The sequence below is a fragment of the Lucilia cuprina genome, chromosome 4, assembly GCF_022045245.1.
Source record: "Lucilia cuprina isolate Lc7/37 chromosome 4, ASM2204524v1, whole genome shotgun sequence".
Classification (NCBI taxonomy): Eukaryota; Metazoa; Arthropoda; class Insecta; order Diptera; family Calliphoridae; genus Lucilia; species Lucilia cuprina.
Genome location: NC_060952.1, coordinates 19,472,396 through 19,488,862, shown reverse-complemented (window position 1 = coordinate 19,488,862; position 16,467 = coordinate 19,472,396). Strand labels below are relative to the sequence as shown.

The window sequence follows — 16,467 nt, the reverse complement described above, 5'->3', positions numbered from 1 at the left end:
TTTGATTGAACTTGTCTCATTACACTTGTATAGTAGGACATTTTTGGGTGTTACAAACATAAGCACAAACGTATAATACCTACCCACTATAACGTTGTAGTGTATAAATATACCACATTATATCCAGGAAATAAGTAGTATTCGTATTTTGTAAAAAAATATATTTGTATATTTAAAACATGGACATTTTTTTATTAAAAGATTTTATAGAAAGAACTCTTTAAAATAATTTCAAAGAAAATTTTTGATAATTTTTTAAAAAATCTTTTTTTTGAAAAATTTTATTTGTAATAAAAAAATTCTATATAATTGCTATTTTAATAATTTCCTTTAAAACTTCTATAAAAATAATACAAAATTGTTCTTAAAAAAACGTTAAAAAATTATTTTAATCTTATTTTTTTTATAAGGAAAGGATATAAATGCATACAGTTATAAAACTTAATATTATAAAATTCGCTTAAAATAATAAAAAAAAGTTTACACTATAAAAGCTGCATCAACTCTTATACATTTTTCTATTAAATAATACTAGATACTAGCAGTATTTTTCTAACATTTTTAGATTTGATGTCATCATATTAAAATATCAACAAAAAAACTATGAAATACATTAAAATGAACTAAATTCTTTAGAAGTAAAGACCTTGCATTCTTTCGGAGAAAAGAAAAAAAAACATAATAAATTCTTTTGAAAATGAAATATATTTTTTGTTAAAAAAAATATGTTTACATTTAAAATGGTTTGGTTATATGTACTTAATGATGATTTTGTTGCTGTCACAGTTACAAGGAATCGTACAATTAAGATGAGTGCAATGCTGTGTTTATTTAAGTATTATTTTTTTCTACTTATTTGTTGACAGAGTTTGTTTTATTTACTTTTCATATACATATGTACAATGTACATACATTCATACCAGGTTTTAAAATGTTTTTTTTTTCTCATGTGATTTTTAACATTTGTGTTATTTATTTTTTTAACAAGTATTAATAGTTTTTTGAAAAAAACCTTTCTGCACTATTTGAAGGACGATATTTTAAATACCAACATACATATATGGTAGAAATTTCCTATAAATCGAAATAACATTAACATTTCATCAATACTTTCAACAAAAACAAAATATCTCAAAAATTTTATATTTAAAGGAAATGTGTCAGAAATAGTTTAAAGAACACTCATTTCACATTTTCTAATAAAAAAAATAGTAAGAGTTTTCTATAATAAGAAAATTCATCAAAAATTTCCTATGAAAATATAATTCATTAACAATTTTCTGTAGAAAATTTTTAAAGAAAATTAATCAAAAAGTGTCTATAGGAACAAAATTTATGAAAATCAATTAAAAGACATTTTTTTTTAAACCAAAGAGCTAGAAAATATTCCTCATAAAAATTTCTTTAAAATTTTAAAACTGAAAGAACATTTTTCGAAAGTTTGTTATAAAAATATTCTTAATTTATTTATATTAAGAAAGGAAAATTTTTAAAAATCTTTAAATAGAATTTCTTAATAAAAAAGTAAGTATTCCAAAATTACAGAATTTTTTAAAAAAATTTAAATTAACTGAACATTCTAAGTAATAAAAAAATCTATCCAAGTTATAAGTGAGAAGTATTAAAAAAGAAAAACTATGTAAATAAACATAAAAACGCTCATATAATAAAAAACAAATCACTGGCACAACTGTTATGTCTCGTTTACATAAAATAATAAATACATATTCCAGTTCACACAAATTGCCCAGCAGTTGGTAGGACACTAAAAAACGAACCACTAACATACCGCTAATGGTGGCCCCAAACTAACTGACAGCCTGACACTTTAACATGAGCTTGAGGAAGTCAAAGAGACAGTAAAAAAATAGTCAAAAAGAGTCAATGTATGATAATGTTCCAATGGGTATTTGGGTGTAATTTGCATTACTTAGTGTTTAACTAGTTACTTTACTAGCTACTGACATGTCCTAGAAGAGAGTCAATTGACTCTAATTTGTTTACTCGGTGGACAGTAAACTGACGACTGCCCAAAGTCTCGTTTACTTGATGCACAGTAAGCGGCTGCGACTTCCTCCACTCTCGATTGCGAACAGTACTTTCTTGACGTATGACCAAAACCATACAAATAAGATACAATCAACTCCAATAGATGTCTTAAATATCTATATTCTAAAGTTCAATTGAAAAACATTTTTTTAAGTCCCCTCGATTGTTTACCAAGGTTAGAGTAAAGTGACAGCTGTCTTCATTCTCGTTTAAGTGGAGTACTTGAGTGGCGATAGAATATATAGAAATTTGGGTCATAGATATAGTTATACATTAATATCGAAATGCCGGGTGAAGTCAAGAACTTAAATAATGTGTGGATTGGAGTGAATAAAGAATATACACTGACAGAAATGTTATCTTAAATTTTGTAATAATTTTGAGAATAATGTAAGGACGTGGTAACTGATGTACAATAAGTAATTAAGATTTTTCCTCAGTGTATTGAGATGTTTGTGTTATTTTGAAAATAAAATACCCTGCAGTTCAAGTAACTTAACATGAAAATGGGGATATGAAAGTTTTGATAGACTTATTCTCTAAATATTTCTAAAAAAACAAGTAAAAATATAATATAACCTTCAGCTGCATAACACTGTATAAACATATGTTTAAAATTCGATTTAATAACGCAGCTTGTTATTCGTGAAAAATACTTTTTAAAGGTAGATTCACTTTAAAACTACTTGAATTTATTTGCATAAATCTTTGTTATTATTTTATACAACTATACGCACAGTGCTCACCTATACATACAAAATACACATACGTCCCAGCAGTTCGATCGGACAGTCCCTAACTACCTATTTAACCTACAATTTTGGGATAACTCCTAGCCACTGAACGTTCAGGTGACTAGGAGTTAGCCTATTTTAACATATGTATGTATGCTTGTCCTACAAGTTAGTCAATCATAATGAAGACACAGCAAAAAGTTAGGTTTGTTTTTTAAATAACCACTCTTTCGTTTACAAAGGGCACACCAAAGTGACGATTCTCTTCACTCACGTTTACAAAGAGTACATTCGTCGTTTTTAGATGCATTAACTCTTTGTCGAACTGCTGGGGTGTTTTGAACATACACTAATAAACACTTAAACATACACATATGCATTTATGAATTTTATAAAGAAAATGGAATGAAAAATGTAATATGAAGTGCATCAGCTTCAATAAGCTCAATATTTTTGTTGTTTTTAGTTTTTTTATAAAAAATTTTTAGAAAAATATTTATTCAAATTTTTATTTATTTTTCTATACTTTAACGAAAAGTACAGGCTTTCAGCTCAAGGTACATTTCAGGTTTTTCATAATATTTATGTTGTATGTATACTATATGACATTAAAAACAATGTTAGAAGTTCATAAGATATTAATGGATTTTTTTTTGTGATATTTAAGTAAACATTAAAATAAATTAAATCTTATGAATAATTATAAAAAAAAATAATTAAATTTGTAATATTTTTTAGATATTTACAGTGTTTTTTATTTATAGACAATTTACGAAAAAGAAAATTTTAAAATAAATATTTTTTAAAATAAAACATTTAAATTTTTCAATATATATCATTGTATAGAAAAATGTTCTTACCCAGGAAAAATTTCAGAATTTCTTCTAAAAAATACTAGTTCTAAAACGAGTGAAAACGGAACCACTTCAGATTCTTACACGGCAGTCCTGGAACTGGAAGTGTCGCCATTACTTCTAGAATCCGTTTCTTAGATTATTGTTGTGGTTCAAGGAACTAGTTCTTTGAAACTAGTTATACATTGCTACTACACTAGCTCAATGAAAAGCACACTAGTTCCGAAACAACTTCTTGGAAAAATTGAAAAAATGTCAAAAAATTAAAAATTTATAAACTCGTTTAAATGTATATTTTTGCATTTAACTGAACTACAAGATATTAAAGAGATCCCTAATTGAATTGTACCGAAAGAACGGTAGTGTAAGTTTTGTAAATAACATTAATACAATAGTAAAAATTCTTCAACAATTTTTCAAAATTGCTCCTAATCTTAATAATTTTAAACAAAAACGCTAATAAAAAAATATTTATACGTTATCTAAAGCTTCCCTAGAACTAGTTACGAGGTTGACAAATCCAAACAAAAATCATTGATTAAAGAACTAGTTTCTGAAGCGTTCCAAAGAACGAGTGTCGACTCCATAACGTTTCCCCACAACCAGTTCCGAAGGTAACAATTTTGAACATAAATCATTGGTCTTAACGCAAAACTAGAACGAGTTCAGGCTAAAATCATGTGTTCTAGAACTAGTTGTAGAACTAATACAATTTTCCTAGGATATTAATTTTTCTATTATTTTCCTTAACTTCTATTTTCATAAAAATGGCCAATAAGTTTTCTTTTCACAAAATTTTTCAATAAAGTAATCATATATTTCGCCTGTTATTTCTGTATCTCTTACAGTTTTTGAGAAACAAGTTTTTTATTATTTCACTTAAATAATAGGGATCACAGATTTTGCTTTCTTTTCTTATATCTCCTATAGTTTTCCTGTTTTCATTAAAAATTCGATTTATAGCACGAATTAAATTTTTTATTAAAATATGTTTTTTTAATTCTCAAAATTTTTGTAAAATAATATGTTTTTGTAAATTTTCTACTAATTGAAAATATTTAACAAAGTTTTTTCTTTTCCTTCTTCTTTTTAAAAATTCGTCTAAGAAACGAAATTTTTTTTAAGAGTTTTTAAAGCATTACACACACTCTTCTAATTATTTTAAGCAATATAACGTCCCAGCAAAAACTAATTACATAGAAGTAGTCTAAAAACTTCTTCGTAATCATGTGTTCTATAAATACTTTATTTACATTGTTGGTAATTTTCTTTTCACTAAAATACTATTGTGTAAGTAAATTTTAGTATTTTAACTCCTTACTTGATAATGAAAGTTCTTGCTAGGCTGCTAAAAAACTCTATTTCCTGTATTGTAAAATATTTTTCAACATCCTGTTCTTATTCTTACAACATTATTATCGGCTATAATACCTTATAAATTATTTGTAAATATATATCACTTAAACAAAAATAACTAATAAAAAAAGCGATAAATGATGAGAGAAAATTATAGAAAAACTTTTGTAATATACTTAAGAATTTGTTTCATATTTCAGTTAACCTTTATGTTGCCAACAACTTGAGCATAAAAAGGAAATAAAAATCAGAGTAAATAAGTAAAGAGAAAACTGGGGAAAAAATCTTTAACATAAAATGTACATAGGTGTATGGTGTATGATGATGAGAAAAAGTTGAGGTAAAATAAATCTTTGATACTCATACGCACAGTTGCACATACTCGTACAAGAAATAAAGTCAACATTTATGACTGCAGTCAAACAGGCATGAAAAATATTGCGTTCTTTTCTTTTTATTCCATTAAAGTTACTAACACACTTTGTATAATATAGAAAGAAGTCAGCATAGGAGATAGAAAATAGTGAAAAAGACAAATGAAATAAAACATAAAAGCTGAGCATAAAATAACGTATACTTTATTCTGGTTGTACAACTTGCAACTAAAGTGGCAATATGAAAACTATGTAAGACCTATGTACATATGAAAATGTTGTAGTTGTACATGTTGCAGAAAGGAAATTTATATGAATATAAGAAAACTACTTGTTTATACATATTTTGTAGCTGGCATTTTTTTATCATTCTTAAAGTTGGTTGTTTTTTTTAACAATCGAACAGGTTGGCTGGCTTTTGCTAGTTTTAGAATGACTACATTAGACTACAAAATATTTTTGAAAAGTCAAAAGTTTAAATTTATGTAAAAAAGTACTGCTAGATACGACCAAGGGGAAGAAAGAACAAAAAACGATGCATTTTAATAAAATTGAAAAAAATTATAGTTTTAGTTCTTATTATACTGTGGGTAGCTTTTTATAGAAAATTGTATATATTTTTAAGAAAATTTATAGTGCCACGCCCCTATTGCTCGCCCGGCCGTTATGCCTTAAATTGTTAATAAGGATTTTAATTTGATAGTTTCGCAGATATACTAACTTTTTTACAAATAGATCAATATTTTCAAACGCAGGATTAAACAAAAATATATTTTTATTTTTCTCGTATTTAGTACATAAATACGCTTCCTTTGAGAGGTATTCCTCCAAAAAAGGCTTCACATGACATACTAATGTACAATAAACATATAAAGATTAATTTTAGCTTTTTTATAGAAATTGTGTATTAAATTAATCATTTTAATCAAATCAGCATACATTTTCGGCAAATTTTATTTTTTTTTTAGTTAATTTCCAATAAATTTTCTTTTTATAGAAAATGTTAATTTACATTTTTTTTTAGAAAATTGTGTTTTAAGTAAATCTTGATGAATATTTTTTTATAGCAAATTATCGATAAATTTCCAGCAAAATTTTTGATTTCGACCCATTTTAATTCGTATTAAAGAAAAATCGTAAAAACATAAAATACAAAAAAGTTTGGTACACATTCAGGAAAAAATTATATTTTATATTGTAAATTATACACATATTTGTTTGAATTTTTTGTTGTTAACAATTTTTTTTCCCTCAACCAAGAAAAAACTGAGAAAATTTACTTTATCATGTCATATTAACATTTTCTATTTTTCTTAAGTTTTAGTTGATTTTTTACTATTATTTTTGCATTTTTTGTGAGTTTGATGAAAAAAACAACAACAAAAAACTAACACACTTACTTGAGTTTATTGTGTAAATTGCAAAAGTTTTTCCAACTAGATTGCTTCAAAAGATGAAGAAAAAGCACAAAATAAAAATAAATAAATGACCAGAGTTTTTATTCGTATTCATATATATATTTTTGTAAGTTAGTTCCTGATGTGTTGTAGCTTCTTGTCCTGCTCCAGCTAATATTTCTTCAATTGAGCGCATTGGCCTCAAAGTTCAGTTTTTTTCAGTTTTTTTTTGGTTATTTCATTACTTTTTCTTTAATAATTTTCGTTTGCAAACAAAACTTTATGTGTAGTAAATTGAACTTATGCAACATTTAAAATACATATAAAAAGAAAAATAGAAAAATTCATACAATTTCGGCAGTTGTTTCAGCCAATAACGTTGAAGTGCTTGCTTGCTAGTACGATATATGAGTTGAAAAATATTCAACTTCGAAAAAAAGTAAATTTCGTAAAGAAAAACTTATTTGATACGGTTGGTTGCAGGTGTTAATTTAATAAATTATGTGTGCCATTTTGCACTTATCATACTAATATTTCGAAGCTAGTGCAAAAAAAAAAAAAAAAAATCAACAAAGTTTTCTTTTACTTCATAATTTTAAGTTATTTTCAGTAATAGAAAGAAATATTTGAATAAAACTTTGTAAATAAATTACAGTCATATTTTCACTTCTAAAAAAATTAGAAATACCTAAGTAATAATGTGTTTTTTTGTAATAATAATTAAAAAACTACAATATAAATTTATATTAATTTTTAATTGTTTAATATTGAATTGAACAAATATTTAACAATAGCTTTCTGTACGCTGGAGTATTATTTATGGTTATACAGATATTAATTAGAGAAAAAAACGCCATTTATTTGTTTAAGGAACTACTTTAACTGCAATTTTACATTAAAAAACTTATCGGCTAAATACAAATTAGTAATGATAAGAAATAAACAAAATTATCTTGTATCTACATTTTCAGAGAGATATTTAACTGCTCAGCCAATACATAGGAATGTCGGACTATAAATTTCAACTTTTGGGAAAATTATAAATTATAATCATATAAAAGCTATCCCTTACTTCGTTATTCTGTTTATAATTTAAAATTATTATTTTGGAAACCTCATAAGGCATAAATACAAATTGAAACGGTTTATAGGTATCTAAGTTGTTTTAGTGATGTCCGTCTTTCTGTTTGTCTGTTTTTATAATATTGAATGTAGAAACATGAAATTAAGCCTATAGGACCCGGAGCAATTGATAACTTATAAAAGGGGACTTTTGGTACTTTTTCGTTTTGTAAAAGTTACTTTTTGAATTTTTATATAATGATGAACCTAGTAAAATTAAATTAGACATTAAAGCCTGGAGTATATTAAAACAATTAAAAGGGGACTTTTTGGTATTGATTGTTCTTTTTAACAAATTATGGTGAAAGGTATATAAAATTCGGTACAACCAAATATGGAACACTTACTTGTTGGTTTAATATATTTTTAATTTACAGATATTTTACAAAATCTAATGAATATGCATGATAACCTTAAACAAACGTGTTTAAGGTTAAGTAAAGTTTTGTTAAATATTTGGTTGTCAATTTTTATAAACATCATCAAAAAATATGGGGGGTAAGACTGTCGAGAGTGTTAACGTGAGCACCTGCCTTGACGGCCTTATCTCTCGGTGGTCTTTTTCATCTCCTGTAGATTCGACAACAGTACCATGAGACGTTACCGGTGGACCGAAGTACGAAGACAATGTTCTTACTCACAGGGATACACTGTGGTAATTCTGATATGAACAGAGTATACTCTGAACATATCCGGACAAGGAAGGAAAATTCAATGGTATCAAATGTATATGGTACCTTTCATCCATCATCATTCAACCCAGTACACATCTCATTCATACGACACATTCAAAAGAGAACCCCAAAAAGAGAACCCAACGCTTAGTCCCACAGTCATTCCTCTGTGGGGTATCTTTTGTTTTTGGCAACAGCACCGAACTTATCCCGAAATATTGAATTTATCCCCGCAAATTTGGGTTTAAACCTCAGCCACTACGTGGATCCCGAAGAAACCTCAACCAACTGGCCAGCCAGGACATAGTCTTGCGGGCAACTGGCCACCCGTAGTACCAGATTATGCGGTGCTCCGTTTGTAACACATCGAAATATTGGTCATAGACTCATAAAAGTATATATTCTGGGTCCTTATTAAATTCTAAGACGATCTAGCCATGTCCGTCTGTCTGTTGAAATCACGATAGGGGCCACACAGGAAAAGTTAGACAGTTAAAATTTCGCTTAAATATTTATATTGCTAAGGTATGTTTGGTATTGAAAATGGGCCATATCAGTCCACTTTTTCGGATAGCCCCCATACAAGTGAACCCCCAAAAAACAGCTTTAACAAGCATAACTGCTTTAAAAGCACGAGTATAGAGATAAAATTCGGTATAAGTAAGTTTCTTACAAACCAAAACCCCTATACTCTTTTTTAGGATCGGTTCATAATTGACCCTAACCCCCAAATAAGGTCTCCTTCGCAAAATCACTATACCGCTCATTACTGGCTTAAAAACAAGAATATAGCAATAAAATTCGATACAAATAAGTTTCATGCGAGTCAAAATCTCTCTACTGAATTTTATATGGATCGGTCAATAAATGACCCTACCCTCCTTAACATACGAAGTAAGCGTGATCATGATATAAGAGCCCCTTGTTCGGTAGGTAGTTTGGCTTTTACTCTTATTGTTGACATACATAGATATTATTGCATTTAAACACCTTACTTATCACTGCAAGTTTTTGTTGGGTAATTGGTTAATGTCGTTAAAGCTTTTTTTTCTTACTCACCAATTGTATACATATCGTGTGCCATCTATTTGTGTAAAAACAGTTGAATAAAAAATAAACAAATAATTGTTGATAACAGAATGTGATTAAATGTGACGTGATTGATAGATGTTCAGTTATTCATTTGTATCTGTGTCACAATAATGAAATAGAAAAAAAAAAAAACGAAAAATACTTAACAATTAAAAACAATGTTTTTTTCAATACTGACCACTACTAAAACTTTCGTTGTTTTTTACTTATTTTACCAATAAATATAATTGAATAATAAATAAATAAATAAATAAATAAATAAATAAATAAATAAATAAATAAATAAATAAATAATAAAAAAATGCACATTTTGTCAATATGTTAAATTTCCTTTAAAAATGTCGGAACTAATTTTTTAATTTAATGCCAATTTTATTTTTGTAAAGTAAATCATGTTCCCTTAGTTTCATATTTACATACATATATATTCTCTTTCAAGGAAAATGTTCTCTTAAGATAATTTTAAAAAATTCTCTGTTTATATTTTAAATTATACAATTTTTCCCTAAAAGCTCAAGAAAAATGCAAATTTTTATTTATTCTTAGTAAATTCTTGTTATCATGTTATGATCATTAATATCATGACTCTTGGGAGCTCTCATTTAACCCATAATGTGTCGAAATGAACTCAATGGAAAATATTTACAATGTTATAGAAAACTAAAGTAAGGAAATTATTATACCAACGGTTTAAAAAAGAAAATTTTAATGAAAATGTTGAAAAATAAATCAAATGATTATGTCAAATATATAATAAAGGAAATTGAATAGAACATTTATTTTTTTTTTGAAATAGTTTTTTATATAAAATTACCATATAATGGGTTAAAATTGGATATAGTATTTATTTGAGAAATGTATTAACAGATACGATCTGTTTAGCACATTATTTGATAACTTTATCAGTGTGTAAATTTGTTCGCTTTTTTTTGCTAACAAAATTAAAATTAACATATGATCCAGTGAGAATAAGATCAGTTATATTTTGGCGACAAAAGATTAAACATCACATTGAGCACGATCCGAAAAAAAACTATTTTTACGCGCCATCTTTTAAGTAGTGTGAGCAACAAGTGGTAGTTATAATTAGACACACAAAAAGGTGAATTTTATAAAATTGTTAAAAATAAATAATATTTTTAATTAAAATATATAAAAAAGCTTACCTGATATTTCCAAAAACTTTTTAAAATCTGAAACGATAAAAATTTTAAGAAATTAAAGATTTTAAACAAAACTAACACCTTTATTAAAAAATAATTGGAAACATAAAACAAATCTAAATAAAATGCAGTTGGAAACGAAAAATGGCATAATCAAGTACTTATATATTAGATTATATGGCAGTAATTATTATAGTACTTAAAAGTAATCTAGATGATGTAAAGTTGTCATTAAAAAGTAAGTGATTTTGTAAGTACAAGTCATTACTAAGTATTAGATTAGTATTTCTTAGATCAACCTGTCTATAATTTACTCCCATCTGGAATTAAGTGTTCTGTAGCTATTTAGTAGTGCGTCAACTAAAAATCTTACAGAATTTCTATAAAATTGAAGTTGCAAATGCAAAATGAAAAAAGCCTTATATATTAGTTATTATAAGACAACTTAAACGTAATATAGATGAAATGACGTCGTTATTAAAAAGTAAATTGTTGAATAAGTATTTATTATTTAATTCTATCCCTAAGATCAACCTGAATATAACATATTTTATTGACCTCATAATTAAACAGTTATTAAATAGAATTGAATATTATAATCTCAATGTACATTAAAACATATATTTAGCAAAATGTTATTGACAAAAACACCAACATTTTAGATTTGTGAATTAATAACGCTCTTATCACAAATCAAATGATGTTAGTTTAATTTGCAATTTACTATTAATAAATGAAAATAAATCAATTTATATTCTTATATATAACAAAAAAATATTTTTTTTAGATTTTAGTCAAAAAAAAAAAAAAAAACAAATATACATTTAAATATTGCTTATAGCATAATCATAATAAGATAATAATCAAAGAATTGATGTTGTGACGATCGTCACACTTTTATCGAATTGTACTGTTTAAATTGTCAACTATCATCTGATGTGTGCATTTTAAGTTAAAGGTGTTAATTGTTGACAAAGTAAATTTGTTTGCGGGCAACTGGCCATCCGTAGTACCAGATTATGCGGTGCTCCGTTTGTAACACATCGAAATATTGGTCATAGACTCATAAAAGTATATATTCTGGGTCCTTATTAAATTCTAAGACGATCTAGCCATGTCCGTCTGTCTGTTGAAATCACGATAGGGGCCACACAGGAAAAGCTAGACAGTTAAAATTTCGCTTAAATATTTATATTGCTAAGGTATGTTTGGTATTGAAAATGGGCCATATCAGTCCACTTTTTCGGATAGCCCCCATACAAGTGAACCCCCAAAAAACAGGTGTTAATTGTTGACAAATTAAATTTGTTTGAAAGTAATTCAAAGTAAATTTATTTTTAATTTATTTTCTAATAAAAAAGCAAAATGAAAAGTAATCAATTGAAAAATGTATTGAATAAAGTATAACAATTTACAAAAAAAAGCATGGCCGACAATATAATACCCTACACCATGAGTATATTTTTAAAATTTTTACTTTTTATAAAATTTTTATTTTTTATAAAGAAAGTTTTATGTTGAATATTACCATAATTCCAAAATATTTAAGCAATTTATTGATAAAAAAAATAAAATTTCTTAATGAGGCTTTATATAGGTCAAATATGGGCCGATCCTCGGTAAGGGGGGTTTGTATGGGGGCTAAGGTCAAATAAACGCCGATCCTTACGAAAATCTGCAGTGTCATTTATACTTATATAAAACTTATTTGTGCCAATTTTTAAAGAGATAGCAAAATATTTGACGTAATTATGGCATAAAAAGTTTAAATCGGGAAGTACGGTTGTATGAGGGCTAGGTGAAACTATTTTCAGTAGGCTGTGCCAAAAAACATGCTTGGTCCAAATTGCATCAAATTATCTTGAAAATTGCAGCCTTTATCTTGCGCACAAGTTTTACATGGACAGCCAGCCAGCCGGACAGACGGACGGATATGTCGACTCAAAAAATGATTCTGAATCGATCGGTATACTTTAAGGTGGGTATTGTACCAACATTTTTGTATGTTATAAACATCAGCACAAACGTATAATACCCTCCCCACTATAGTGATGTAGGGTATAAAAAATATTGTAATATTTGCTATTTAGGTGTTGAATTCAATGTTTTTTTTTTTTTGAAATTGCTAAGATTTACAGAGTTGTTTTTTTTCAAATTTGCCAAGAATATTAAAAGAAATTATACAGTTTCTATAAAACAGATATGTTTTGTTTGAAATTGTTAAGATTGAGGCAAAGTTAGTTAAGACAAGTTACCATGTCGACGGAATGGGACCATTTATGGGTCTATTTTAATAACTTAAACTCGAAGACCCTTTAAAATTCGATTTAATTGCCAAATTAAATAAAAAAAATCATTCTGCCCCACTGTGGATTCTAATTTGTATAGTTGCTCTTGATTTTTAATTTTCAGTACAATTTTTAATAAAGTGTCAGTTTAAGCACGTGAGAGTTGTTTTTATTTAATTTTGCAAAATTTGTTGTTGATTTTATAAATTTGTGAAGATTACCTTGGCATTTTGTTTTTTGTTTATTTCATTAGTTAATACAACAATTTAAATATTTATTGACATTTACTATTAAGGAAAATCATTAATTGTTATGTTTTTTACTTAACAATAAATGTTATATATCGTTTACTTGGTTCCAGAAAAGGCGACGTTCTTTTTAGACGCGCGTGCGATATAGAGACAATTTTTGCAGGTTGGACACTCATATGGATTCCTTTTCAGAAATCGAGTTTTCATTAAGATCTAATGATTTTTAAATCAATAGATCGAAAATCTATTGATCTAAAACTGTTAAGCATTTATAGCCGAAATTAAGTTTATATCCCTATACAAGAAATGTGATTTTTCTTAAATTAATTTCATTTCCAAATAGTTAGTTTTTTTCAATTTTATTTTTTACTCAAATTCTCATTTGTTTTCCGCCAACAATAAACATTTCATATTGTGTACATAACGCTCATTTACTACACAAATGGTATAATTTAAAATTCTGGGTTTTTTAAATATTACAAAATATGGTATTTTTTTAAATATAACATATTTTTTTTTAAATTTTAATTTCAAATTAGAAATATATTTATCTATATCATATTTATTTCATTTTTTCTTAATTTTTTTTTTTTTGCATTATGACAGTCTTGTAGTAGATAACGATATAATGAAAATATTATAAAAAAATTAATTTTACCACGCCATTGCTTAAAAGTTTTCAAACAATAGATTTAATTAGTAACTCGTTTTCTACTTTTCATAAGCTCATAATCGTTTACACAGCCAAAACCAAGTCAAGCCAATCTATTCATTTTGGTAGCCAAAGGCTATTACCACTCTAACCGAGTTTTATTAGAAATTGCAGCAGCAACATTCAATTATAGAGGGAACTAACTGCTAGAGCAGCGCCGACAACAACTATTTATGTAGAACAGGAAGAATACAATTATTGTGAAGCTGATAGTCACGGTGAGATGATGCAAGCAACGAGCATATTATCATTAACATCATCAATGTCAAAACTAAAACAAGCAGCAGCAATAAAACTACTGTTTGAAAACTGCATGTATTAGGGAAACTGGATGGCAAGTGGTGATGATGATGATGATTCTGATAATGAGAATAATATTGTTGTTCTAGATATTCCTTCTTTTCATGTCTTATATGCTGCCAGGATTACTATTATTATATAAAAAAAGCAAGAGACAAAAGTCTTGTTAAACTAAAGAAAAAAATCTCATGGCATTTAATATTTTACATTTTCTTCTTTAAGCTTCCAAGTTAGTGGGTCCGAGCGGTTGGTTGCGGTGTTTTTTCCACTTTATTCTTAAGGCTATTGAGATTTTTAATGAGTAAACTAGTGATTTTTTGAATTTTTATTTTCATTTCTAAACAATATGAAAACTTTAAAATGAATGTTTATGCAAAATGACAGTTAAATAGTGAAATGTTAGCGGCAACAATTGCCCTGCCATAAACTTGCTATTGTTGCTGCTTTAGTTTAATAAAAGTGAAATAAATTTTAATAAATGTTTGACATTATTAACATTGTATTGTCTTATTTAAAAAGTAAATATTAAGGAAAATTGCATACTTGTTTAGAAAAGTTTACAGGTTTGGAAGATATCGAACAGTGTCATTAAAATAAAAAAGTGATTTTTTATTTTAATGACAATTTCACGTGCGTATATAGAAAGTGTTTTTAATGGTGATGTAAGTTTTTAGACCAGTTATTATAAAGTCGATCAGACACCTTAACGACTACTGCTATAATATATATTTATAAGTCAAGTATTCAGTTCTTAGGTACAACGGCTATTGCAGAAGGGATTACACCATCTCACTTATAAGAGAGAATTATTTTTTGGAATTCCTGATTTTATACATGGAAGTGAAAACTAGTGGACCTAAGTGAGCAGGTTGCAGAGTGGCAGATTATGTAATTTAAACAGTATATTATGCGATCTTTTTCTAATTACTACAAGTTGTCAACAACAATAAGTACGACTGAGTAAAAGTATTCCCTGTAATATGGGAAGCGACTGCGGAAATAGTTATTTTACCTACCTATATGCGACTAGTTATTTTTATTGGGTCCAGTTCTAGGTTCAAGTTATTTGTATTTTTCGAGAATCTTGTATACGGTTGTATTGATCCTTTATCGAACTGCTGGGTTTCTTTAAGTCCTACCAACACTATTTTAAAAATATTTTCTATTCTCTTATACCCATCATTCATTCACATCAAACCTATTTTTATTTGCAGCTGATAACCCCAACAAATATTCAGCAAATCCTTTAGGCAGTAGCCAAAGCTTTATTACTAGCACTAAAATCGTAGCAGAAGACATAGATTTGAAAACACATTGCAAATTAGAATTGCACAAATTCCCCAAGGAGATGACGCAATCTCAAAACAACATTAATGAACAAAACGGTTCAACTATAATTCTAACTCCAACACTATTAACTCCAACCACAGACGGTCAACATGTTTTTACAAATATTGGAGGTTCTGCTGCTGGTGCGGAAGGTGGTGGGAGAGAAGTTGCTGCTGCCACATTCCATGACGATGTTTACAAAGGACCAAAAATGTAAGTTATTAAAGTTTTTAAAAGAAATGTGGGTTTAAAATGTACATACATATGTGTTTTAAGCAAGAATTTGTATGTATTTTGTATGAAGGTTATATGGGGGTTTCCAAGAGATTGAATCAAAAAGAAAATATTTAACATTTAATAAAAATAGCTGGAAAAATAGATAAAAAGTAAATAGATGTAAATAATTGTTTAATTCTCATTGTGTATATTGTCTTTTCTAATTGCAAAGAATAATTATGAAATATTATTGTGATTTCTTTTTTTAATAGAAAGTCCCATATACTAAGTTTAGTACTGTGTCAAGTACGCATACAATTGTTTGGGTTCATTTTAGCATGTTTGTATTGTAATTATGTTACTCCTTCAAAAACACTCACACACAAACACCAGATATACACTACTACTACCTACACAATGTTTGTGGTTTTAAAATGTCTTTTAACGAATGACATTTTACTATACATATACTACATACAATAATCAGTTTTACAGTACATAATCGCTGGATTAAGACCGACTAGATTAGGATTTAAGATTACAATTTGTTTCTCAA

General features: G+C 27.2%; 1 protein-coding gene across 2 annotated transcripts in view; it reads left to right on the top strand.

Moving 5' to 3' along the window:
* Positions 1-16,467, top strand: part of LOC111687013 (sodium/hydrogen exchanger 9B2) — a 64,458-nt gene that overhangs the window by 13,056 nt on the left and 34,935 nt on the right. The window contains exons 1-2 of one of the 2 annotated variants that reach the window (XM_046949202.1): positions 10,900-11,053; positions 15,581-15,908. In XM_046949202.1, coding sequence (XP_046805158.1) covers positions 10,993-11,053; positions 15,581-15,908 — 389 coding nt within the window. In that variant the 5' untranslated portion in view covers positions 10,900-10,992. Of the gene's footprint in view, positions 1-10,899; positions 11,054-15,580; positions 15,909-16,467 lie in introns of those variants that run through there. The other variant, XM_046949201.1, reaches the window with a different exon arrangement.